The sequence below is a fragment of the Geotrypetes seraphini genome, chromosome 13 (genome assembly GCF_902459505.1).
Source record: "Geotrypetes seraphini chromosome 13, aGeoSer1.1, whole genome shotgun sequence".
In the NCBI taxonomy this organism is placed as follows: domain Eukaryota; kingdom Metazoa; phylum Chordata; class Amphibia; order Gymnophiona; family Dermophiidae; genus Geotrypetes; species Geotrypetes seraphini.
Window position 1 is genome coordinate 30,539,319 of NC_047096.1, and position 26,499 is coordinate 30,565,817.

The following is a 26,499-nucleotide window of genomic DNA, read 5'->3' on the forward strand; positions in this document are numbered from 1 at the left end:
GTCCTCAACTTTTTGGGAGTTTTTGACCGAGGATGTGTCTGCTGGCTGCAAGTGATATTTGCAACTAGCCTGTCTATATGGGTTGCTTTGATTTTCCCTATTAGACACTGAGGTCTTTTCTCCCTTAACCCTTTCAGGACCATAAGGATCGTAGGCCAATTTTTGTGGTTTTGACGACATTTTTATGGTAAAAAGGGCTTGCAGATGCCAAAAAATTGATTTTTTTTGTGAAATATCATTATTTTTATTTAAAAAAATCACACTTCTGGCTTATGGACAGTGTGGCAAGTGAATCTTCTCGTCAATCTGGCAACGACGCTAATGAATGAATGTCGGAACCAGTTTGTTTACATAAAGGCAGTATCATATGGAATCCGTACATATCAAATTTAGAACTGTAGACTATCCCAATCAAAATTGATAGGATTTTAAAGTTATGGGACAAATATGTCCCTTGGTCCTGAAAGGGTTAAGAGTAACACTTGGACTTGTTATCCTATACTCTTGAGGTTGTGCTATGTGGATATAGGTTGATATTTATACTACATGATAGAGGGATGTTACATACCTCACTTTGGTACCTTTTTGCTCAGTGGGTCGCAATTTTTGACCAGAAAAATAACCTATATAAGAGTTGTCCTTACTCCATCAAACCCAGTAGCCTGTTTCTAACAGTGGCTAACCAGGGTCACCAGTACCTGACAAGATCCTAAGGAAAAAAGCAGATTTTATGCTGCTTATCCTAGAAATAAGCAGTGAATTTCCCCAAGCCAACTTAATAATGGCTTATGGACTTTTGTTTTTGAAATTATCCAAACCTTTTTTTAAACCCTGATAAGCTAACTGATTTCACCACATTCTCCGTCAACGAATTCCAGAGTTTAACTGAAGGTCATAATCCCCCCTGAGAAGGGAAATATCTACTGTACCTGATTAAAATGCATCTTAAACTTGAGTTTGGAAAGGCAGTTAATGAATTTCTAAATGGCTCCAAGAAAACAGAAAAAGAAGAGAACTTCCATCCTATTTTTAAGAGTTCCGTCTGACTGGGAAATCTAACTAATTTCCTTAGAAATTATTCTAAAAATAGTTTTGGCAACAGAACTAATATACTCTGTCGTCTACTTGTGATTGTACAGCTTTTCACTTAGGTTCCATGCTTTGTTTCTAGTCTGTCTCCTGCTTTAGGATTGGTCCAGCAGGTTCCCATATCCTAGTTCCTGGACCATTTCATTTACTGGACTCTAGGCCAAATATTCTCTTGAAGTATGTGACTGCACAGTAGATCTCCAGCATGTACATAGTGCAAACCTGGCTGTGCCTTTCCTCCCTTATAACTTTGAAACAACTAAACTGTAGGGTGACCTTGGACTTTTGTCATGGATATGAATTGAAGATGCTAAAGAGTTAGTTGTCTAGTATTTCACACTTTTCTGTTTTTTTTTTTTTTTTTTTTGGAACTATGTAATTGCCCTAGATTTATTTATTTTGTGTTCTTCTCACTAGGCCAGTCATGGTGATATAACACAGGCGGTAAGCCTGCTCACTGATGAGCAAGCAATCAAACCTGGGCAGGAGGTTGCAGCAGCCGAACCATCTGATGTGGAGGGAAGTGCCGTGGGTAAAGAAGCATCAACAAGTAGGTGAATGGTGATGTTTGTTTTATATTTGTTTGTTTCTTGATATACCACTTTTTGCCAACAAACATCAAATCTCTTCACAGACTTAATGATAAAATAGAAAATCAACAGAATTCCATTTAAAATAGGAAAGGGAGAGAAAATTGGAATAGGCCTGCCAACTATCGCTTACCAAACAAACTACTGAGGATTCTTTCCTTTCCTCCACCCAAATGGTAGGCTGCACCTTACTATGTATGGAAGGAAAAAGAATCCTAGTTGAGAAATTCAGGCAATATGTTTCTTTTTTTTTTTTAATATCTTTATTCCTTTTTACATTATACAAACAAGTGTACAATAAATCAAGTCATACTATACATTCTTCACTTGAAACTTTACAATCATCTTATACCATAAATTACCTCCCCTCCCTCCCTTTCCAAATATTTTTGTAACTACTCATCCTAATGTCATAAAACCCACCCATCCACCCTCCCACCCTATACATACTAAATGGGGATAAATTCAATTATTTATTATAGTAATCAATTAATGGTCCCCACACATCTTTAAATTTCTTATAATATCCTCTCTTAATCGCCAATGTTTTTTCCATTTCATACACATGACACACCGAACTCCACCAGAAACAGTAATTCAACCCCCTGTAGTCTTTCCAATTGTATGTTATTTGTTGGATGGCAACTCCTGTTAAAATCATTAACAGCTTATTATTTATTCGAGGAGATTTGACTTTTGGCCCTCATAGACATCCCAAACAAAACTGTGTCATATGACAGGGCCACATGATTCTCTAACATACAATTTATTTGTCCCCTGATCAATTTCCAACAGGCAATATGTTTCTAGGCATTTAAACTAGAAGGTAGAGATGGCCTAAGTAGATCACTTGCAGACCATCCCCAGCAAAAGAAAGGACATAATGATAGTAAGGATAGCTAGCAATGAAAACAAAATATATTAGCGATTCGCTTCATAGCAATGTAACAGGAAATGAGACGAAACTAAAACTGTACAAAAAATGAGATTGCCACAGAATGGTAGCAAATGCTGCTGTAACATGATGTACTTAGGTTTGGCCACTCTTTGCAAGTTGTGCAGAATTTGGTTTGAAGAAAATAGAACACGAGACTCCACAATTGAAATGGTTGCCCGTTGTTTTCTGCATCCATTTTAAATTATTGATGTTGGTACATTGTGGACTATATCAGGACACTGAAAATTATTTGAAATGAAATCTGAAACATTACCTTCCAGGGCGTACATACATTGTGCTCAGAAGCAGCTGTGGACTTACCGTATTTTCACTCATATACCGCACACCCGTGTAAAACGCGCATACGGGTATAGCGCGCGGGAAACTGTAATTGATGTAAAGAAATTTTTATATACCGCGCACACCCGTATACCTCGAATGCCGCCCCGACTCTCCCGTCGCCGCCCGACTCTCCTTTCGCCCGCCCCGACTCTCCTCTCCCCCTTGAAGTCATGTCCCCACCCTGAAAGCCTGATGCCCCCCCGACGTCCGATTCACCCCGCAGGACCGCTCACACACCCCCGACGTCTGATTCACCCCCCCCCCCCGCAGGACCGCTCGCACCCCCACAGCCTCCCCGCCCCCCCACCCCCTTCCTCTTCCGGCGGTCCCGGCCTTTCTGTGAGCCCTGCGTCTGTGCTGCTTCCTCTTCTGGCGGTCCCGCCCTTTCTCTGACGTCAGAGAAAGGGCGGAACCACCGGAAGAGGAAGCAGCGCAGACGCAGGGCTCATAGAAGGGCCGGGACCGCCGGAAGAGGAAGCATTTCAGAGCAGGGCTCACAGAAGGCCCGGGACCGCCGGCAGAGGAAGCAGCAGGAGAACGGTAGGAGCTTCTCCATGATGGGGTGGGGTGGGGGTGCGAGCGGTCCTTCGGGGTGGGGGTGCGAGCAGTCCTGCGGGGGGGGGGGGTGAGCGGTCCTGCAGGGTGAATCGGACGTCGGGGGGGGGAACTATGTAAAAAAACGTAAAACGCGCAAGGTTATGCAAGGTTTGTAAAAATCGTGTATAATGCACGCGTTATATGTGTGAAAATACGGTAATGATTGCTTAATACCATCACTGGAGATTAAATGGACTGGCACCTTCTCAATAGCTGGTCCTTATGAGTGGAACAAACTTCCTGTGGCCTTTGATAATTTTGTCTGTCTTTTTTTATGTTTAAGAAACAATTATGGCAGTTCTTGCTGCATGAGGCCTTTGCTCAGTTAATAACTGATGTTTGATTTATGGAAACTATGTTGGATCATTATAAGAAAGCACGATGAAGCATTAGTTGTCTACTCAATAAGTTTTGTTTTATGTCATTTTAATTATGTATGTATGATTGTTCTCTGCTCTGGATAAGGGTGGGCTACAAATAATAAAATATAATCAACTATCATAGGTAGTTGTTTTTTTGTAAATGATTTTTATTGATAAAGCAGCTAAAATCACAGCAAGAAACAAAAGAGTTGTAATACAAAGTTATACTAAAACATTGCAAACAGTCCAGGAATGGTAACAGTAAACAATCAGGATGATTCAGCAAGGCCATACCCGTTAGCAGAGCAAAGATATAATAGCAAACCTTTAACAGACTCTAATTTGGACTAATTTTTCATCTGCATGTGAATAAATAGCATTATCAAATGTGGTAATATTGGTGAAGTTAGAATTAATTGATAAAGCAGTTGACTGTTGCTAGAGTAAACCAATTTTTCATTTAAAAAAAAAACCCCAAAAACACTTTAAAAAAAGTTTGCTTACAGAAAACTATTGTTCAAAACATTTTCCTAGAACGTATCACTTTAGGATTAGATGCAGAGACACAAAATTGTTCTGTTGAACTGAAGTTTTGCTGATTTAGGGGTCCTTTTACTAAGGCACACTAGCCGTTTTAACGCGTGCGAAACGCTAATACGTCCATAGGATATAATGGATGCATTAGTGTTTAGTGCACGCTAAAACAGCTAGCACGCCTTAGTAAAAGGACCCCTTAATTTGTTGTGTCTTGTCAGCATGGGGTGGACCAGTTCGTCTTATTTCTGGTGTTGTGTAGTTATGGCTTAAAAAGTGAAATTTTTTTTTTTACAACTACCTTGTTTCCCCGAAAATAAGACAGTGTCTTATATTAATTTTAGGCGCAAAAAACGCACTAGGTCTTATTTTTGGGGTAGGGCTTATTTTTTTTCATGTACATGATCATCTCTCCCTTCCTTTCCTTCACTCCAATTCTTCCTCTTTCCTTTCTCTTCCCCACATATGCAGAATCTTTCCCTCCCTCCCATCCCCCTGTGCAGCAGAACCCTTGCCTAGCTTCTATCCTTCCCTCCCATCCCTTGTGCAGCAGAACCCTTGAGCAACCCTCGCTGCCCCCGCCGTGCAGCTGAACTACCGTTTACCCTCCATCCTTCCCTCCCATCCAAACCCCGCCAACCGCGAGCCCTACATACCTCCCTCCGGGCTGACAGCACTCTAAACAGGCTGCTTCGCGGCCTTCTCCCAGTCGTTGGGGAATTCCCTCTGTTGCATCACTGATGATGTGATCAGTAACGCGGCACACGTAAGGCCACAGGAGATGGCCGAGAAGCAGCCTGTTTAGAGTGCTGCCGGCCCAACGTTGCTCTGGAAGGGGGTATGTTGGGCTCGTGGTCGATAAGGTTCAGATGGAAGGGAAGGATGGAGGGTTAGCAGGATTTTGGCGGGGGGGAAGCGCTGCTACCAGCGAATCCAGGGACTAGGGCTTATTTTTGGGATAGGGCTTAGATTAAAACCTACCCCGAAAATCGTGCTAGGGCTTATTTTTGGGAAAACACGGTAATACTTGTAAAAGAACTGAAATGGAAAAGGACTGAAAATGAAAATCTGAAACTGAAATAATCTTACTATATTTCGGTTTTGTTCAGAATGCAAAAGGCAGATTGCTCATACCAGGTCTCACCTCTTTCTAGACATGATTGACTTAACATTCAAGGGCAACGATGACCTGAAAGCAGCCATCTCTCTCAGCTTACAGGAGTCTCCAAAAACAGCAGAAGCACAGGATTCAAACAGGTAAAGTGAACTATTTAGTATAAACAGTAAAGTAGGTAAAGTAGTGTTTAGTATGGATACTAAAATAATAAATAGAGCTCCCTGAATTGCAAAAGGTGTGCAACAGTAGTTACAACAAAAGTCTGGGCTGCTTTTTATATGGTAGCAAGGTACACTTGTCCCTGGCACCGTTTCCCTCCCTGTTTCGTCACTGAGATAGGACTTCTTATGCCCCATCTTGTTCTCAACAAATGGAGGAAATAACTGACAATGATTTAATGAACTGATCTTATCTGGTCTTAGCAGGGTTCCCGAGATGACTATTTTAGAAAACAAAAATCGTTCCAAAAGAAAACGATGCGAGGTATGGTTGGACCATCCTAATCCCAGCGAGTGGAGGAGAGTGGACGATTGGCCAGTTGGACTGAAGAACATAGGCAATACATGCTGGTTTAGTGCTGTTATACAGGTGTGTTGCAGTAAAGCAAATCTGCTGTTCACTTTATTGTTAAAGGTTAAAGAAGGGCTGGCCATATAGCCAACTAGTTGGAGCATCTGGTGATCAGCTTTGAAGCCCCGTACTTGCTATGAGGTCTTTATATAATAATGTCATGTTTGTTTTGTACGTTAGTTGGATTCTAACAATAAATACCGTGTTTCCCTGAAAATAAGACAGTGTCTTATATTAATTTTGGGTCCAAAAAATGTACTAGGACCTATTTTCGGGGGATGTCTTATTTTTTCATGTACAGTGATCATCTCTCCCTTCCTCTCTTCCACCCCAATCCTCTTTCCTTTCTCTTCTCCATATGTGCAGCATCTTTCCATCCCTCCCTCCCATTCCCCCCGCGCAACAGAACCACGCTGACCCTCCCACCGCGAGACCGACGTACCTCCCTCCAAACAGCAGTGTTGCCAGAAGTTTAAATAGTCTGCTTCGCCGTCTTCTCCCGCTGGGTCCTGCCCTCTGCCGCATCGCTGCGAGACTGACATACCTTCCGCCAAACTGCAGCATTCTAAACAGGCTGTTTTGCAGCCTTCTTCTGCCAGGGCCTTCCCTTTGCCGCATCGCTGATGACATCATCAGTGATGGTTTTTGTGCATGTTATTTCAATCGAGGAAATGAGCCAAAATAAAGAGTATAAAATTTGGCTATTATGTGAATATTTGAAGAAGCACAACCCCTGAAGAAACTGTAGAGTGAAACGGTTGGGCAGCCGTCGGGCAAAAAGATAACTGCTTTTCCTTTATTAAACAATAAGCATCCTACCAATTTTGAGCCTGTAAATTAAATAATTGACACAATCAGTGTGCATGTGAAATCAAGACCGATGATGAACACATCACCCCTGTAAGTTCAGAATTGCTTTTTGAACTGCCAAGTCTTTCTCATTCAATCAATTGGCGCACCTTAATATTATCATATAAATGAGTACTTAACATTAGTATTCTATAATGGAATGTGGCCACATTGATGCCATTTAGAATATAGCTTAGCACCTAGTATTTCACCTGCATTTTGGTCTCCAAGTTTGGTAACCTATACAGAATTGCCCACCAACTCATACACTTTCTCTAGTTGGCTTCTTAGCTCTGTTACTATGAAGGCACCGTTAAGTACCGTATTTTCACTCGTATACCGCGCACCCGTGTAAAACGCGCACACGGGTATAGCGTGCGGGGAACTGTAATTTATGTAAATAAATTTTTATATACCGCGCACACCTGTATACCGCGCATGCTGCCCCGACTCTCCCGTTGCTGCCTGACTCTCCTTTCGCCCGCCCCGACTCTCCTTTCGCCTGCCCCGACTCTCCTCTGGCCAGCCCGACTCTCCTTTAGCCCGCCCCGACTCTCCTCTGGCCAGCCCGACTCTCCTTTAGCCCGCCCCGACTCTCCTCTGGCCAGCCCACTCTCCTTTAGCCCGCCCCGACTCTCCACTCCCCCTTGAAGTCCTGTCCCCACCCTGAAAGCCTGATGCCCCCCCCCCGATGTCTCATTCACCCCCCCGCAGGACCGCTCGCACCCCCACCCCGAAGGACCGCTCGCGCTCGAACACGCACCAGCACCCGTACCCCCACCCCGAAGGACCGCTCGCACCCCCACAGCCTCCCCACCCCCCCCATCATGTAGAAATTTCCTACCGTCGTCCTGCTGCTTCCTCTGCCGGCGGTCTTGCCCCTTCTCTTACCCCTGAGTCTACGCTGCTTCCTCTTCTGGCGGTCCCGCCCTTTCTCTGACGTAGACGCAGGGCTAAGAGAAGGGGCAGGACCGCCGGCAGAGGAAGCAGCAGGACGACGATAGGAAACTTCTACATGATGGGGGTGGGGGGTGGGGAGGCTGTGGGGGTGCGAGCGGTCCTTCGGGGTGGGGGTGCGGGTGCGTGTTCGAGCGCGAGCGGTCCTTCGGGGTGCGGGTGCGAGCGGTCCTGCGGGGGGGGGGGGTGAATCGGACGTTGGGGGGGGGAACTATGTAAAAAAAAAGGGGATAACGCGCTCACGAATATAACGCGCATGGTTATACATGGTTTGTAAAATTGTGTATAACGCGTGCGTTATATGCGTGAAAATACGGTACATGGTATGGGCACTGCCTAAAGATTTAAAATGATAGGGCACTTGGCAGTGTTCATACCGGGTTCTGTGGATGACATCACCCACATGTCCTTGGAGAACACCTGATATAGGTAAGTATCTTTGCTTTCTCTACAGTTACATGCAGTGAGTTAGGATGTGGATGTCAGAATATTTCTAACACAGGCTGCAAGCATAACGATGGGCATACCAGATACTAGAATCAAGTCATGGACTGATGTTACTGTTAGTGGTTTCAGCTGTGAACAAATAGTAGCTTAGAGTCTAAATTGCTAAATGTTTTCTCCATCTTCCCTTGAATCCTTTGTGAAGAATGTTCAGATAATCAGCAGAAATGACAAAGTGTAGAAAATGCTCAGCAGATCTAAATGAGAATTTGTTGTGAGGGCTATTTGTTTCAAGGACAGGAAAAGTTAAAGTCAGCTAGGTTTTCAAGTCATACCTCTTATATGTTCCCTTCCAGTCCCTCTTTCAATTGCCGGAATTTCGAAGGTTGGTCCTGAACTACAGTTCACCACAAAGTGTCCTTGAAAATTGTCAAAGTCGGCATGTAAGTTACTGGATTGGTTGCTGCTTTTACTATATTAACCCCCCCCCATCCAATAGTCTTTCTACAGTGCTTTATCAATGAACTTTCTCATTTATAAGGAAAACAGATTTTCTATGTAATCTGTGTTCAACATTTCCCTGTATCTTATTGCCATTGTCTTAATTCAGAAGGTATCACAAAGAAACTTCCGAATTCTTTAGTGTCTCTCCAGACTGGCACAAAATGGATGGGTTTACGCTCCTCTGCCAGCAGATGGAGACTGAGACATTGACTTTTGGCTGTAGTACAAGTGGGCTGTGCAGTCCCATCTACAATCAGTCTGTTCTGAGTCTCCAGCAGATGGAGGGGTGGTAAGCTTGTGCAGTCTTTCCTTTGGTTAGTTAGGGCCTGTTGGATGTGATTAGTGGCCGTTTTTGTGTTTGTGGGTGCCGGATAGAGCTTGGGGGACCCTTTCGGGGGTCCGTCCGACCCTGGGGGTGTCACACTTGATTGATCATGTCCCTCCCCCCATTTTCCCCCACCTCCCTTTGGCTTAGAGGTGTCTCAGCTATAAACCTTGCCAAAGTTCAGGCAAGACATATATCTTTGAGAGCCTGTGGGGTCTGCTCATTTTGTTAAAGTTGTGCTTGAAAAAAAAAATCCCGACGCAGTGCTGGTCTGAACGGAAATTTTTAATTAACTTTAATTGAAGTTAATTGCCAACCAGCGGTTTCGTTTTTCTTTTGTAGTGATTTTCGATGAGCACTTTGAAGGGAAAAAAGTGCTCATTATGCACCCGACGAGCTGTGAATGCGGCCAGCGTGTACACGAAGTGCTCCAGCTGCTGCGAGGGGGAATCCTCGTCAGCTTTGGGTGCTGGCGAGCAGGGTTCCCCTTTGCGTGTGTACCACTCGTCGGCTGCAGGCAGTAGGGAAGCCCGGGCTTCCCTACTGCCCATACAGGGATTTACCCAGCCGCCGATGGTCAGGGAAATAAGGTTTTCCTTACTGCTGATAGTGCTGGGGACTCCCTTTTCGCTACATCAGCTGCTGTCTGCAGTCCTACATTAGCGGCTGGGTCTGTGCAGGCCTCTTTGCCGCTACAGGCCTCGGGGGGAGATTTTTTTGGCAGGCTTTTCCTCAGTTTTGGCAGGAAGCTCCACCATTTTGCCTGTGGCCTCAGGTGACCTCACTCCTGTCTTAGAGAGACAGGAATAGGTCCTAAGTGTTTCTCCTGCTTCTGCAGTGAGTTCTTCTTTGCCGCCGGGGGTGTTTGTCCCTGATTTTGTTTTAACCATGTACAAGACTGCACTACCCAACTAGATTTAAGATAGGAGGATGGAGGCTCACTGGAGCCTGTAGGATGGAGGCATAATGATAAGGAGTTAAAAAGGCCTGTTCAAAATGGAGATGACAATAATATTGACTCCCCTCAACCCACCCTATCATTTTTATTCGGTGTCTTTTCACAAAAAATACTATTTTTTTTCTGCGGTATCTTTTTGTCTGGGTTATTAGGGAGTTCAATAAGAGCAGCAGAGTTTGATTCATCTGGCTTAGTTGGTGAGCTGTGGGGACATTTTTGAAGGTTCTTAGTCTAATTAGTATCCAACAGTATTTTCCCTGTCCAGTCTGGACATTTACTTGATATTCTCCTTCTGGGAGTGCAGTTGGTGTTTCATAGTTCACAGTTCTTAAGTTATTAATTAGTTCCTGCTTGGCTATTCATCAGACTGAATGTAGATGGGACTGCACAGCCCATTTGTACTACAGCCAAAAGTCAATGTTTCCACCTGCTGGCAAAGGAGCATAAATCCACCCATTCTGTGCTGGTCTGGAGGGACTAAAAGAAAGAAAATTAGCAGATAAGAACCTAACTTCTCCTTGAACTTCTCATTTAAGATAATAAACTCACTATCGCATCCTACAATTTTTTTTAGTATAATCTTCATTCCTCTTTTCTTGGGCACCCCTATGCTGAGGTTTTCTCTATTTGCATAAAGTGTCATCTGCATTTGCCACGTGTTAATTTAAGAGAAAGGGGAGGTCATAATGTGTCAGTTTGGCAAGTATGCATTTCTTTGTTATCATAAGTGGCAAATAAAGAAGCCATCTTCCTTTTGGAACTCCCTGCATTTTTTTCTTTCTAATAAGAACCCCCTCCATTAGAAGATCTCTGTATTACCTTTTTAATGTTGGATAGAGGGCGAGCAGCATGAGGCCTTGTTGCAAGGAGTTGAACAGCATTGCAGGATTTATCCTGACTATCTCAAGAAGACGTTGAATGCTTGAGTGTTTGGAATGCCATTGGTAGATGACTACACCAAAGTGTAAGTGTTTAGCTATTAGCGAAGTATGATAAATTTCTGTTATTGTCCACAATAAAGTGCAGATATTGAAGGTTTATTTAATAAACTGCTAGATTTTTTGTATAAAATGTCTTTTTATCATTATTTGATGACAGGAGAATGTTTTCCTATTCTTTTGTGGTAGTAACACTGTATTAGTAGGGTTCTAAGGAATCCAACCCCATTTGTTTGTAATAAGCATAATGGAGACTCTAGTGTTTTTTGTACTGATTTATTGTTTTTCAATAAAGTAGACATGACATGAAAAGTCTTATCAATGTATCATTGCTGAGTGTGAAAACATAAAAGCTATAGTTATAATGCAAAGAAATTTGCTCCATTAAGCAAAAATAATAGCAAATTTTAAGTCAAATGAAACTTTATGTAATCAGTGGCTTTGAGAGACCCCCCCCAGGATGAGCTTTAAAAATTTGTTTTTAATTATTTTCTGATCAAGCACAACCTAATTCATAGAAAAACTTCAAATTGCAGTTTTTCCAACTTTTAGGTTTTTTTTTCTGGACAACCCTAATGGTCAGTGGTCTTTGTCATAAAGCATATGAGCACAAGCTTAAATATTTCAACTCGTATATATAATTTAGAGGAAAGGCAGGATAGAGGAGATATGAAGAAACGTACATGAGGGAAGTGTCTTTCAGTTGAAAGGAAGCTATGGAATGAGGGGACATAGGATGAAGGTGAAAGGGAACAGACTCAGAAGTAACCTCAGAAAATACTTTTTCATGGAAAGGGTTGTGAATGTGTGAAATGGCTTCCTGGTGGAGGTGATGGAAACATAATGTATTTGAATTCAAGAAAGCGTGGGATAAGTACAGTGGATTTCTAAGGGAGAGGAAGAGATAGTACATAGCATGGATAGGCAGACTAGATAGGCCATAAGGTATTTATCTGCCTTCATTTTTCTATGTCTATTTTAAAATTTGTTCTGAAAAATTAGGTGATTTAGCACATACAAAGTTGTGCATCATTTATAAGAGTTAGAACAGTCATTTTTAGAAGTGTTATTCATGTTTCAGATGTGTATAAACCAGTACTTAAATATTTAACTGATGTAAATGTCTATTTCTATTTTACAAACTATTTTACAAAGCCGAGATATGCACATCAAAATCTGAAGGGGACGAGGTTTGGACGTATTTTGGGCAGGACATGTCTAGAAGATATACCTTTTTTCTCCATTTCAGAAGGGAAAGGAAAGGGAATGGGACTTGTACACCGCCTTTTTGTGGTTACACATTCAAAACAATTTACATAAATACAGGTACTTATTTTGTACCTGGGGCAATGGAGGATTAGGTGACTTGGCCAAGGTCACAAGGAGCAGTGCTGGTATTCAGTCCCACAACCCCAGGGTGTGAGGCAGCAGCTCTACCACTAGGCCACTCCTCACTAACAGATTTGATGTCAGGATTTACACCTGTTACCAAGCACCTTTAGGTTTTGGCAAACTGCCCTGATAGAGGGGTTAGGGGAGGTTGTCCTCTTATTTTTCCAGTGGAATTTGTGCCCCCCAAAAAAACAAACAAACTAAACTAGCAAGGGATACCAGACTCTGATAGCATAAAAAAAATGCTTATTTATATTTCCAAACTGGCTAAAATAAATGTGTACTTGCCAGCAAATGTGCATGTGTCTACACATACATGTTTATGTGTTGATTTTCAACATTTTTAAAAATATGAAAGTACTCATTTCATTAGTGTCTATTTTTCCTATATTACAGAACAACCTCTACATTGTCAAATTCTGTTCTAAAATATTAGTGAAACTTGAGATGTCCTTACTGGGACATCTCAACTTTGATTTCTTCGTTGTTTCTAAAATGGGGCTGTAATGACTGAGTTGATGTGAGCAAAAATTTTCCAATGTTACCCTGATGCTATTACACACTGTACATTACAAATTAAGAAATATAAATTTTTTAAAAATGAAAAATAAGATGATGTTTTATTGAAAAGACATAAAACATTTTTTAGTTAGTTCTTGGAGGCCAACACCTCCTTTCTCAGGTCAAGACAGTAAGCTGTCTTGACTTGAGAAAGGAGGTTTTGGTCTCTTAAACAGCTGGTCAAAATTGTATTAAAATTAGTTCAATGAAAAGATATCATCTTAATTCTATTTTCTATTTCTATTTATTAAACTTTATAAACATGGGCACCATGCTACTTTATCCTGAATTAAAAATAAAATTATTTCTTCTATTTTTGTTTTCTGGCCATTCACTTCTCTGTTTTCTGCTTTCCTCCATCTTAAGACTCATATCAGGACTTTTCATTCCTCCTTTTCCTTTTGGCTTTCTTCAGTTTATTTTTCTACCTATATGTCAAGATTTAACTCATTCTTTCTATCTAATCTTCAAGTTCCCTCTTTTTTTTTTTCTTTTTTTTTTACAGTCTACCGGCATCTTTCTATTTCTTTCTCTCGCCCTGGTTCTCCTTATTCCCAGTATTTCACTAAATCTGCCATCTTTCTCTCCCCCTTCTATACAGTGTGTGCCCCCTATATCTGCCCTTTCTTTCCCATTCCATCATTATCTCCCCCCACACACAAATATCTGCTTATTTATCTTCACTCTTCTATCCAGCATCTGCCTTCTCTCTTCCTTTTCCATCCTGCATCCCCACACTCTCTTTTCCCTTCCATCAGTATCTCCCTTCTCTGTCTTTTTTTCCTTCCATACAGTCTGCCCCCTCTCTCCCCTTCCATCATCTCCCTCCTTTCTTTCCCCTCTTCCATCAAGGCTTCTGATTTCCTCCTTCTATATAGCTTATCCTCCCCCCCTTTTCCATCCAGCATCTCCTCTCTTTCCCCTTCCATCAATTATTTCCATCCTCTTTGTACCTTTCCTCTTTCACTTCCTCTGTTTCATCATCTCCCTCCTCTCTGTATCTCACCCCCAACATTTGCCGTCTCCCCTGTTCTATCTAGAATCTACCTACTTCTGTACAAAATCTATCTCCTCTTTCCCCCACCCGAAACCATTTCTAGCAGCTTCTGCTCCCTCTCTCCTCCCACCCTGCTTCTACCAGTGTCTACCCCCTCTCTCTCCCCTCTTCCACTAGCATCTGCTTCCTAACATCCCATCTGCTGTTGTTGCTTTCCTGAAGAAGCAGAAGCGACGACAAACTGAAACAAACTGGCGTCCCATACATATCTGCAGCTGCCGGCTTTGCCCCGGAAGAAGAAGTGACGTCTGAGAAAGCAAACCGGCAGCCTTGGGTATGTATGGGAAGGTCCCACAGCCGGTTTGGTTAAGTTTGCAGCTGCTGCTTCAGGAAAGCAGCAACAGTGGCACAAGATGGAAGATTGATACTGGAGGGGTGCTGGTCCTGACTTCACCGACTGTGTGGTGGGACTGATGAATGGCTGTGTGGCCCCCCTGCTCAAAGATGCACAGCTTAGATGGACCATTGCTTTGGAGACTTTTTTATATTTTTCAAGAGCCCACTGAATTGCTAAAGACAACTCAAACCTATGTTTTCTTGCTATTTCCTTCCATGAATTACAATACAAAAATATTTTGCCTAGAAATACATAACCTTTATACAATGAGGCCTACTTGATCCTTTCAAAACTCAAAAACAGGTAACCAATCAGGTTCTCTTAAAATAAGAACAATTTTTGTCATAAAGAACAAAACAATTTAGTGTTTAAGTTCATCTGACTTTTGTGGTTGCCTAGTATCTCCATGTTCTTCTCCCACTTCCACGTACATTTATTTATTTAAAAATACAAAACACTGCTGCCAGACTAATTTTCAAAATGAATCGGTATGAGAGAGTAAGTTTGCTATACAGTAAGTACAGTTACACTGGCTGGTGATTGAAAAAAGTGAATCCAATTCAAGATGGCCTGCATGGTTTACAAAGCAATCTGTGGAGAAAACTCGGATGGACTAACCTATGATATTAAGTCCCACACTTTTTTCAAGTCATAAGTATCGAAACACTTCAAACTATCCTTCCCATCACCTCAACAAGTGTGACGGAAGAAGATATTTGGGGCTACCTTTGAATACCAAGGACCTCTTTTCTGGAAAAACTGTCAACACACCTAGGACAACCCACCACTTATCTTGAATTCTGATAGAAACTTAAGACATATCTCCTTTCTCAATAGCCAACCTCCTATCCTTCACTGTTTCCCTCAAACAACCATAAAATCGGGCTTAAAAATGTAACGTCAAGAACTTGATTTAATTCTTATTGTAAACTTCATAGATTCCTTGTAGAGAATTGCAGTATATAAGACACTATATTATATTGTATTGTACTTGTTACCCACATCTTCCAAACAATAATATTCATAATAAAATCTTAGTACAAAAGAAATTGAGTAATACTCCAGCTCTTACTCATTACATATCCATTGCATTACAAACAAACAAACGTACCTATTCAGAATATAATCCCTTCAGTGGAGTAACATTTGCTCATCACTAGCCCCTTTTATAAGGCCGCGATAGCAAGTCCTGGCACAGCAAATGCAATGCACCCTATAGGAATTGATTGGGCTGTGTCACATTTGTCACGTGGGACTCGCTACCTCAGCTTTGTAAAAGAGGCCCCATATGCTTAAAAAAAAGCTGAATTTTTAGATCCTGCTTGAATTATGTAACAGGCATAATAGTTTCAAGTTTATTTAAGCTTGATATACCGCTTAACCATCCTCAGCAGTTTACATAATAATTTAAAAACAGGGGGATCTAAGAAATGCAATTAAAATATGATACAGATAAAGTGTAAAAAACACTAACCCCCTCTTCTACAAAACTGCGATAGCAGTTCCTAGCACGGGGAGCTGCACTGAATTGCCCGCGCTGCTCCCGACGCTCATAGGAACTCAGGGCCATTTAGCGGCTCTCTGCGCTAGAAACTGCTATCGCAGTTTCGTAGAAGGGGGGATACGTTTCTACACTTTAAGAGAAATTTTCAAAGCTATTTACACTGGAAAAAAACAGCATTATACATACAGAAGAGTTTTTATTGTTTTGTCAAGTACCCACCCTTTAGTCAGGCAAAAGATAGATCTCAAAGCCTGAGGCAATGTATTCCATAGACTAGGACCAGCTGTAAAAAAAGGTGAAATGCAGCAAATTTGCATCAGATGATCTGAAGGAACTCTCCACCCCTACTACTGTCTGTACTTCACAGTAGCATGTACATGAATGTAAATTTTGTGTTAGGTAAATCCAAATAAATAAAGATGTTCATATAGAGTAAGAAACCCCTTTCCTAGTACCTGGGTTGGTTGATGTGTTTGAGTTTTGTTTTTTGGGCCAGTGTACTGAATAGCTCTTTTGTTGATTTTGGGTTATATAGGAGAAGAGGAATGTTGCATTTATGCAAGAACTTCAGTACCTTTTTGCATTGCTGGTTGGGTCAAATCGTAAATTTGTGGACCCATCTGCAGCACTGGAGCTTTTAAAAGATGCATTCCGGTCAGCCGAAGCCCAACAGGTAAAAGTGGTTATGGACTTTAAGTATTCAAGTAAAATCTGTTTTACTGTTTGGGATCTTGCAAGGTACTTGTAACTGTTTGGGATCTTGCAAGGTACTTGAGACCAACAGGATACTGGGCTTGTTGGACCTTCGGTCTGTCCCAGTATGGCAACTCTTACATTCTTATTTTATTGTGGCTTTTGTGTGTAAATTTAGAAGTTAAAATAATTAATATACACCCTAGACTTAGAGGAACTGCGCTATATTACCATAATACTTGTTCAAACAAGGAACACAATTGCTACTGAGGCCTAGGTTTTCAAAACTTTAATGCCGTCGCTAAACTGTTTTCCGGCGGTTTAGCCTGTATGCAGATTATCAAAAGGGATTATCTCTGTCTTTAGCAAGGTTTCTAGCAGTCTCAGACACTACCATGCAAATGGGCTCTTCAGCATTGAAATGAGCCCTCCAGTGGATTCTTTAAAAATGCAGAGCCATTTTCAAAAAGCGATATCGGCTTTTGGTGACAAAAATAAATGACTGGTCCAGGGGTGCCAGTTAGTGTCAGAGACTGCTAGAAAGCCCCTGTGTTGTGATGCAGCAGGAGAGAGGCCCATTCACTTTGTTATATAACAGCATTCCTTCCTTGCAGTGAGAGCGAACACAATATCCCCTCTCCACTCCAGGCGGTGATACCCCCTCTCTCCTGCTGCCCTAAAATCCCCACCGCAACCAGCCCTTGTAGCAGGAGAGATGTCCGCAAATTTGAATGTCAGTTTGGACTGAAATTTAAGGGTATGAAGAATCAGTTATTGATATAACACATTGGGGTATTATTTGAGCTCCATAAATGTTTCTGTTTGGCATGATTGTTTCGCTGTTTTGATTGTTCAATGGCACTATTTAACATGTTTGTTATATTTTCAGCAAAGAAAGAACAAGTGGGGAGTGGGATAGAACACATCAACCTTGAGTCAAACAATATTTTATTTCTATAAACTCAAAATAAATACAGAAACACATGTATAAAAAGTCCTATAAACGTAATGTCATTATATTGAAAGGATTCAGAGCAGAACAGAGTTGTAGTTGGGGAGTTTCCCCGTACCCCTCCTTTCATGCATTTTCTGTATGGGACTATCACCTGCTTTGGTACAAACTGAAGGGGGCAGCAGAGCCCCCTCTAGTGAAAGAGAAGAGATTCAAAAGCTGGAGTGGATTCCTTCTCCACGGCTCGTGAGCACTGGGATATTACCAGTCAGTCCAGAATGAAACATCTAGCTACTAGAAAAGATATTAGCAAGGTAAGAACCTAATCTTTTTTTACAGTGCAAAGTGCAGAAATGGTTTGCTAACAATCTCTCTTCTTTAATAATATACACCCGTTTGTCAGATGAGGAAAAGACCTCAGATGTCCAGAACTTAAAAATTATAAGTTAACCTGTGCACAATTTAGGAGGATATATATGGAGAGAGGCACTGTGAACCAATACAAGAATTTTAAAATGATAGTGTTACTGTACAAGTAATCAATGGTGCTGAATGAGTGAAATGATCACATGATCAAATTTTTGTACTTGACAAAGCAGCCTGATTTATGTATTCTGAGCAGCTTGCAACTGTTTAATGCTAGCTTGAACATAAACCCACCATCACTGAATTACAATAGTCCAAGTCTGGAAAGTACAAATGCACAAAGGATTGTACATTGAGCTGAAATAATGTAACAAACTACATACTGATCTAAATTGATAGTGGGCAAAAAACAGCATTTAACCATAGATGAAACATGGTCATCAAAAGATAAACAATTATCTAAAAGTACTCCCAGATACTTGAGTAGGCTTTAGGCTTCGTAGGAGTCCAATTTATGGTTATATAACTGCCACTATCTAGAATATCCTGTTGTTTTCTTGGATGACTGAGCCTGTTGAATTACTGCTACTTAGGGTTTTAATCACATCTCATGCAAGTTACTCCATAATTTTTTGAAAGCATAAAGTAGTGTTGCTTGAGTCATATTCTCAATAAAATTCTGTTAAAATCACACTTCTCCACCCATTTTATTTTTAGCAAGATGTGAGCGAGTTTACACACAAACTCCTTGATTGGCTGGAAGATGCTTTTCAACTGGCTGTAAATGTAGAGTAAGTGTTGTGTGTGTTTGGGGAAAGAAATTACTTTTTGAAAGCACTGGACTCTATATGTTGCTTGTTGGAGCATTAGGCCATGTTTTAGCAACCTAATGCTTCAGGGAAGAAAAAGAGCACCTCATGAAAAAAAGAGAGCACTTTTTTGAGGTATACGAGGTGCTACCCAAAAGTTCAGAGAATTCAATTGTAAAAAAAAAAAATTGCTTACCGAAACTCCTATTTCCACTGTCTCCTTTGAAGTAGTCCCTTTGAGAATGTATACAGCGATCCCAGCATTTTTCCCATGAGTTCATGCATCTATGGAAGTCATCTTGGGCAAGTGCCTTGAGGACCTCCTGCGATTCTGCCTGGATCTCTTCAATCGTGTTAAAACAGCCACCTTTTAGTCGTAATTTCATTTTGGGGAATAGGAAAAAAATCACAGGGGGCAAGGTCAGGTGCATAGGGAGGGTGCGTAATCACTGCAATGTTTCTGAAAGTCAGGAATTGTCAAACAATGAGTGATATGTGAGTGGGTCTGGGCATTTGTGCCGAATGCTCTCGCTCAACCGCTTCAAAACCTCACAGTGTGACTGTCCAACTATCTCACAAACATCGTGGATAGTTTGCCTACGATCTGCAAGGATAATCTCATGATCATTTGGTATGGTTTCATGCTTGTTGACGGTGTTGTGCTTGTTGACGATCGTCCGGAACGGTCATCGTCGTGGAGAGATGTTCATCCATCTTTGAAGCATTTGTACCAAAGAAAGGTTTTGCTTTGGCACATGGCATTATCTCCAAAGGTTTCCTGGAGCATACTATGGGTTTCTACAGCGGATTTTTAAGTTTAAAACAAAATTTTATGCAGATTTTTTACTCAGTAAAATCAGTCATATCGAAATCCGCTGAGTCACTAAAACACAACCTTATAAAATTGTACAGAACAAAGCATACTGCTAGACACCTCTAGCGGTGGAAGGGCATACTATATCCAGATCACATTCCCCAAACTTTTGGGTAGCACCTCGTAATGCAAGCTATTGTTTAATTTGAATAATAATGAGCTGCTTTACATGCATTTGCATGCTTTGCATCTATTTAATGTGTGCTACATTGAAATGTTCCACATAGAGTGGCATTGTTGTCAAATAATTAATGCTATTGGCAATTAATCTAATAATTTGACAAATAATGGGCCCCAAACTTATACAATAAGAAAACTGTAATAACACCAACAAAAATTATCAATAAAATTTTCTGTCCTTGTATCAAAGCTAGAGATGGCAAGCTACTTTCCCTCCACTGTTGGAATTCCATCTTACTGTCCATCTAGACCAGGGATCTCAAAGTCCCTCCTTGAGGGCCGCAATCCAGTCGGGTTTTCAGGATTTCCCCAATGAATATGCATTGAAAGCAGTGCATGCACATAGAGCTTACATTACTTACTTACATTAGTGATTTTTATTCCGCTTGTACCTTGCGGTTCAAAGCGGATTACATAAGAAGAGAACTGGACATTTCCAGGATGGTACATGACAATAGAGAATACAGTTTGAGGATAGAGACTTAATAACAGAATGATAGTAAAGACTTAATAACATCGGAAGATGTTTTGGACGGCAGTGTTTTGGTTTCTTTTTTTTTTTTTTTTTGTAATTGTTTATTTATAACAAAGAAATGCACAACATCACAGCAGTACTGTGCCAAAACAGAACAATCAGTCAATCAACAGAGTAGCAACCCCCCCCCCCGGAAACCACCCCCCCTACCCTCCCCCCCCCGTAACAGCATACAATGTGGGGGGGGATTTCTGGCTTACAGGAGATGAGGAGTGTTTTGGTTTCTTAGGGGATGGGGTGAGGGAGGTTAGGTAGATTGTATATGCTTTTTGAACAGCAGTGTTTTGATTTCTTTACGGAATGTCTTGAGGTCTGATGTTGTGGTTAACAATCTGGTGATGGAAGGTTCGAGTTTTGCAGCATGTGTTGCCAGGAGGCTATCATAAAGCTTTTTGCGGTGAGTACCCTTGAGTGGTGGGTATGTGAATGATGTCAGTGTTCTTCTTGTTCTGGTTGGAAGGTTACGGTTTAGGCGGTCATTTAGGTAGGTGGGTGCAGTACCGTTAATTACTTTGAAGAGTAGACAGTATAGTTTGAATTGAATTCTGGCTCGAATCGGTAGCCAGTGTGAGTCTAGGTAGGCATTGGTGATGTGGTCAAATTTTCCGAGTGAGTAAATTAGTCTAAGGGCTGTGTTCTGAACAGTTTGAAGTTTTTTGATCATGTTTGTGGGGCATGGTAGATAAAGGATATTGCAGTAGTCCACGAGACCTAGTACCAGGGATTGTACAATTATCCTGTAGTGTTCTTTGTCAAAGAATTTCCTTATTTTTCTTAAGTTGCGCATTGTGAAGAATGCTTTTTGGGTAGTTTTGTTGATTTGGGTCTGCATAGTGCAGCATCTGTCTATCAGCACTCCCAAGATTCTGAGTGAGGTCTGGATTGGGTATTTGGTTGCTTTAATTTCTAGGTCTGTTATGGATGGGTTTTTGTCCGTTTCAAGCATTAGGAATTTGGTTTTGTCCGAGTTTAGTTTCAGTTTGTGGTTTGTCATCCATTTTTCTACTTCTTCCAGAATTATTTCCAGGTGTCCTGTTGAGGTGTGGTCTTGGATTTCAAAGGGGAGGAGAATAGTTATGTCATCTGCGTAGCTGAATGATGTTACATTTAGGTTGTCTAAAGTGGTGCCGAGGGAGGAGATGAAGAGATTGAATAGAATGGGCGATAGTGGTGACCCCTGCGGGACTCCGCATGGATTTGACCATGGGTTAGATTTCGTGTTGTTTGTCTTAACTCTGTACGTTCTTGTTTTAAGGAATCCTTGGAACCAATTGTAAACCACCCCTGAGATCCCGATTGCATCAAGTATCTGGAGTAATATGGTGTGATCGACTAGATCGAAGGCGGCGGAAAGATCTAGTTGGATAATTAGGATCCTGTGTCCTTTACTGAGGTGTTGTCAGGCTATGTCTAGTAGTGTTGCTAGTAGTGTTTCCGTGCTGTGGTGAGATCTAAATCCTGATTGAGAGGAGTGAAGTATATTATGGTCAAATAGGTAGTTGGTGAGGTATTGAGCCACAAGTCCTTCAATCAGTTTGACATATAATGGGATCGAAGCGATAGGTCTGTAGTTGGTAGGAGCGTCTATAGGGCCTTTTTGATCTTTCAGTAGGGGTGTGATTATGATCTCTCCAAGATCTTGTGGGAATTGACCTTCTATGAGAGTGCTTTGAATCCATTGCATGAGGTTGGTTTTGAATTTAAGGGAGGCATTTGTAAGCAGATACGATGGGCAGTAGTTCAAGTCGCATGAGGAGTGGCTGTATTTTTTGTATAGTCGGTTCAAATCAGACCATTGTAGGGTTGGGAATGTGGTCCATGTTCTGTCTGCAGATATGGCTTCTTCCGTTGTGGGGGTTATTATCTCGTAGAGTTTGGTGGTTGAGTTGTTGAAGGTATTTCAGATTGTAGTGATCTTGTGTTTGAAGTGGTCTGCTAGTTGAGAAGCTGTTGGTGGTTTATTGCCTTGAGTGGCAAGGAATGGGTTTGTGTCCGTAAGTTTTTTTACTAAGTTGAAGAGTGTTTTTGTGTCAGAGGTGTTTGTGCCAATTAGTTTAGAGTAGTATGTTTTGCGCTTTTCTTTAAGTTTGATGTTGTATAGTTTGATTTGGGTTCTCCAAGCGGATTTGGTTTGATCATTTTTCTTTTTTCTCCAAGATCTTTCAAGTTGTCTGCAATGCCTTTTTTGTAGGAGGAGTTCGGAGTCGAACCACTTGTCTGAGGATCTGCAGGTTCTATGTTTGGTTTTTTCAGGGGCTAGCTCGTTCAAGGTTGTTTCACTTAGGATGCGCCAGTGATTTACGAAGTCAGTTGGGTCGATGGGGGCGATTATAGGATCAACTTTATCCCAGAATGTGGCAGGCTCAATTTTCTGTCTAGATTTGAAGGTTGTTTTTTGTGGCTTGGGTTTTGTGTTATTTTGAGGCCAGTTGATGGTGAAAGTGTATTTGTGGTGGTCTGACCAAAGAGAGGGATGCCAGGTACCATTGGTGATATGAATTTTTGGGGTGTGGAGGTTATGAGACGTGAATGCTGCTATATCAAGTTGGTGGCCTTTTTCGTGCGTGGGTTCAGGATTGAGGATCTGGTAGGATAGGGCGTCGAGGTATGAGAGTATATCGTCTACTTGTTTGGATGTGTGGTCCTCGAGGTGGAGATTGATGTCTCCTAGGAGCAAATTGTATGTGGAGGTTAGAGAGTTCTGGAATATGAATTCTTCGAGTTCAAGTTTTGAAGTGTTCCATTTTCCTGGAGTGATGTAGCATAATAGACAGTTCAAGGTGTCTGTGAGTGTATTATCGGAGAGTTGGCATGCAAGAAGGTCTAAGTGAGGGGTTGAGTGTTTGTGTAGAACTTTTAGGTTGAGGTTGTTTTGTACTAGAATAGCTAGTCCTCCCCCTCGTTTGTTTTCTCGACAAACCAGCTCTAATTTGTACCCTTTGGGGCAGAATTCGGTTATGCATGGGTCCGAATTGGATGTTAGCCAGGTTTCGGCTAGGAAGAGACAGCTTAGTTGTTCTTCAGTCAGCCAGTCTTTAATTAGGTTTGCTTTTGGGCTAATTGATCTTATATTCATGTAGGCACAGGTTAACGAGGTATATTTTGTGTTGGAATTAGGATTGCAATTAAGGTAGAGGATATTTTTTGGTGGTGTGAGTTGTTTTTGAGTAGTAGTCTTGTGCTTTGGTGGAGGTCTTTTTCCCCAGGTGGTGGGAATGTGGTCTTGGCTGGTCAGTGGGCAGGATGTTAGGGTTCTCGTGGTGTGGATTTTTCTGGGTGGTTGTGGTTGTCTGTAGGTTGTTGTCAGAATTGGGATGGGTGATAGGTGATATCCTGTGGTTTGCCAGTTGGAAATGAGTAGTGAAAGTATTAGGATGGCAAGTGTGGTTTTGTATATGTAATTTTCTCATGCATATTCATTGGGGAAATCCTGAAAACCCGACTGGATTGCGGCCCTCAAGGAGGGACTTTGAGATCCCTGATATAGACCCTTCCATTACAAATTTCAGTTCACTAAAACGAAGCAGGTTACAAAACTCTATAACCTATCAACACCAAAGCCTTTTATTCTTCCACATTGCAGCCTTGACTGTACCTTGATTAAATTCAAAGAACTATGGTTTAAGGCAGTGGTTCCCAAACCTGTCCTGGAGGACCCCCAGGCCAGTCGGGTTTTCAGGATAACCCTAATGAATATGCATGAGAGCGATCTGCATATAATGGAGGTGCCAGGCATGCAAATCTGCTCCATGCATATTCATTAGGGTTATCCTGAAAACCCGACTGGCCTGGGGGTCCTCCAGGACAGGTTTGGGAACCACTGGTTTAAGACCTTGACTCTCTTAGCAAAGAAACTAGAATGGTGCATGCCTGATGGATAATGTAGCTCTTGTCAAGATGCTCTCCTAAAATTTCGTTCTCTGTGAAATTTGGCTCAATATAGAGCTTGAGTTTCCTCAGTACTAATGCCAGCTTTATAATGGTTTGCCACTGGATATATCAACAGAAAAAAATTGTCTTGTTTTTACCTTCTGCAAGGCATAGATAATTCTGGTTAATGTCTAGAGCTTAATTTAACCCCTACCAGAACCAGAAGCCAGTGTAGTTGAAGGAGCATTATACTTGCCCTTGCATTACAAGGCTTACTAGTCCCTACTCTAACAATATTTTGCAGCCTCTACAGCTTGTAAATATTTAAACTGGCAGCAATAGTGGAGAAGGGAGAGATGAAATAATTGGTATATTACAGTGTGGTATAATAAACTGTTTTCCCTGAAATCAGCAATCCAATGGACAAATCTGAAAACCCAATGGTGCAACTTTTTTATGGAACTTTCTTAACAGAAGGCATTCATGAAGGTAAGTATTAAAACAATATTTATTAAATGTGATAATTGTGACTATTTTGAGGTGCCTTTTTTTAAAGTAAAGTACATTTTGATTGAACACTGAAAATTCTAGACATGAGTGGTGATGCGTTTCTGAACCAATCTGAGATAGATATGAAGAAATTACTTTATGCTTTTCCTCCCTAAATTTTCTGATCATGTTCCTTAAGCACATGAGGGAAGAGCCTGGGACTTGTAAGAAACCAAAATAACAGAGGTTGGAAATATCTGCACACAGAATATGGATATAATACAGAGCTGCTACACAGACTACTAGTCATGATTGACTTAAGCTCTAATAAAATCAACCATAGATACAAGTAGAATCTATAAATCTAATTAGATTATGTCCAACATGTTTTAACATCTCAGTGCCTACTTCAGGGGCAGGTGTTTTTGGTTTTTTTTTAATAGTAGTAGACAGTAATCCTATATAATAAAAGGCAAACTCGCGCATGCGCAGTTCTATTTGCGTGTTCCGTGCGCTGTAGGTCTGTGGCCGAAGGAGTGCGCATGCGCGCGAATACGTCACCACCCGATCGCCTCCACAAGCCGGACCGCAGCCAGACGACGTTCTCCGTTTCTCCTGTCGCCGCCGCCGATCTCCGTTTCGCCTTTGCCGCCCACCCCCTTCTCTTCACGCGGGCCCGAATGGCGATTCCAGCAGCGTGTACATCAGTCTCCACACGCTGCTTCGGGCCCTTCTGCCCTGATTTGCTCTGCCGCGTCTCTGATGATGGTGGGGGGGGGGAGGGAAATGGAGGGGAAGGGAATGCTGCTTTGGACGGACAGACAGACAGAGAGAGGAAGGGAAACACAAAGAAAATAAGAAATACACAGGGGCAGGTGCTCAGGGAACTGGTGTGGGGGGAGGGAAATGGAGGGGGATGGAATGCTGCTTTGGACAGACAGAGAGAGGAAGGGAAACACAAAGAAAATAAGAAATACACAGGGGCAGGTGCTCAGGGAACTGGTGTGGGGGGAGGGAAATGGAGGGGGATGGAATGCTGCTTTGGACAGACAGAGAGAGGAAGGGAAACACAAAGAAAATAAGAAATACACAGGGGCAGGTGCTCAGGGAACTGGTGTGGGGGGAGGGAAATGGAGGGGGATGGAATGCTGCTTTGGACAGACAGAGAGAGGAAGGGAAACACAAAGAAAATAAGAAAGACACAGGGGCAGGTGCACAGGGAACTGGTGTGGGGGGAGGGGGATGGAATGCTGCTTTGGACAGACAGACAGAGGGAGGAAGGGAGACAGAAAGGAAAGAAGAAAGACACAGGGTCAGGGAGATACACAGAAAGACAGACAGGCAAAGGGGGCCAGGGACAGAGACAGACAGAAAGGACAGCGGGAGCCGCGTCAGGAGGGGTGCGGGATGCGGCAGTGGGAACTTTTCCAATGGGTGCAACTGGGCAGCTGTCGGGAACCTCTGATCAGGGGCAGAGCAAGGTAAGAGTATCATAGGGATAAGAAGGAGGAGGGAGGATAAAAAAGGAAGGGATGCCTACTGCTGGACAGGGGGAGAAGGAAAGAGATGCTGATGGACAGGGGAGGTGAAGAAAAAACAACGGAGGACTAATGTTGGACAGGGGGAGAAGGAAAGAGGTGCTGCTGGACAGGGGGGAGGTAAAACAAAGGGAGAAGGGCTGCTGCTGCATAAGGAGAGCAGTAAAGGGGTGGTGGTGGACACAGTGGAGGTAAAAGGAAGGGAAAATGGACAGGGGGAGCAGGCAAG

General features: G+C 42.1%; 1 protein-coding gene across 9 annotated transcripts in view; it reads left to right on the forward strand.

Annotated features, from left to right (window-relative positions):
- Nucleotides 1-26,499, forward strand: part of USP28 (ubiquitin specific peptidase 28) — a 110,297-nt gene that overhangs the window by 36,322 nt on the left and 47,476 nt on the right. For 4 of the 9 annotated variants that reach the window (XR_004536720.1, XR_004536721.1, XM_033917525.1 and 1 more), the window contains exons 3-9: nt 1,507-1,639; nt 5,561-5,708; nt 5,991-6,156; nt 8,745-8,831; nt 16,500-16,637; nt 18,693-18,766; nt 24,656-24,732. Coding sequence is in view for 7 of the 9 variants with exons in the window: in XM_033917525.1 (XP_033773416.1) it covers nt 1,507-1,639; nt 5,561-5,708; nt 5,991-6,156; nt 8,745-8,831; nt 16,500-16,637; nt 18,693-18,766; nt 24,656-24,732 (823 nt within the window). In the remaining 2 variants the exon portion in view is untranslated. The remainder of the gene's footprint in view (nt 1-1,506; nt 1,640-5,560; nt 5,709-5,990; nt 6,157-8,744; nt 8,832-16,499; nt 16,638-18,692; nt 18,767-24,655; nt 24,733-26,499) is intronic. The other 5 variants (XM_033917530.1, XM_033917527.1, XM_033917528.1 and 2 more) reach the window with 3 other exon arrangements.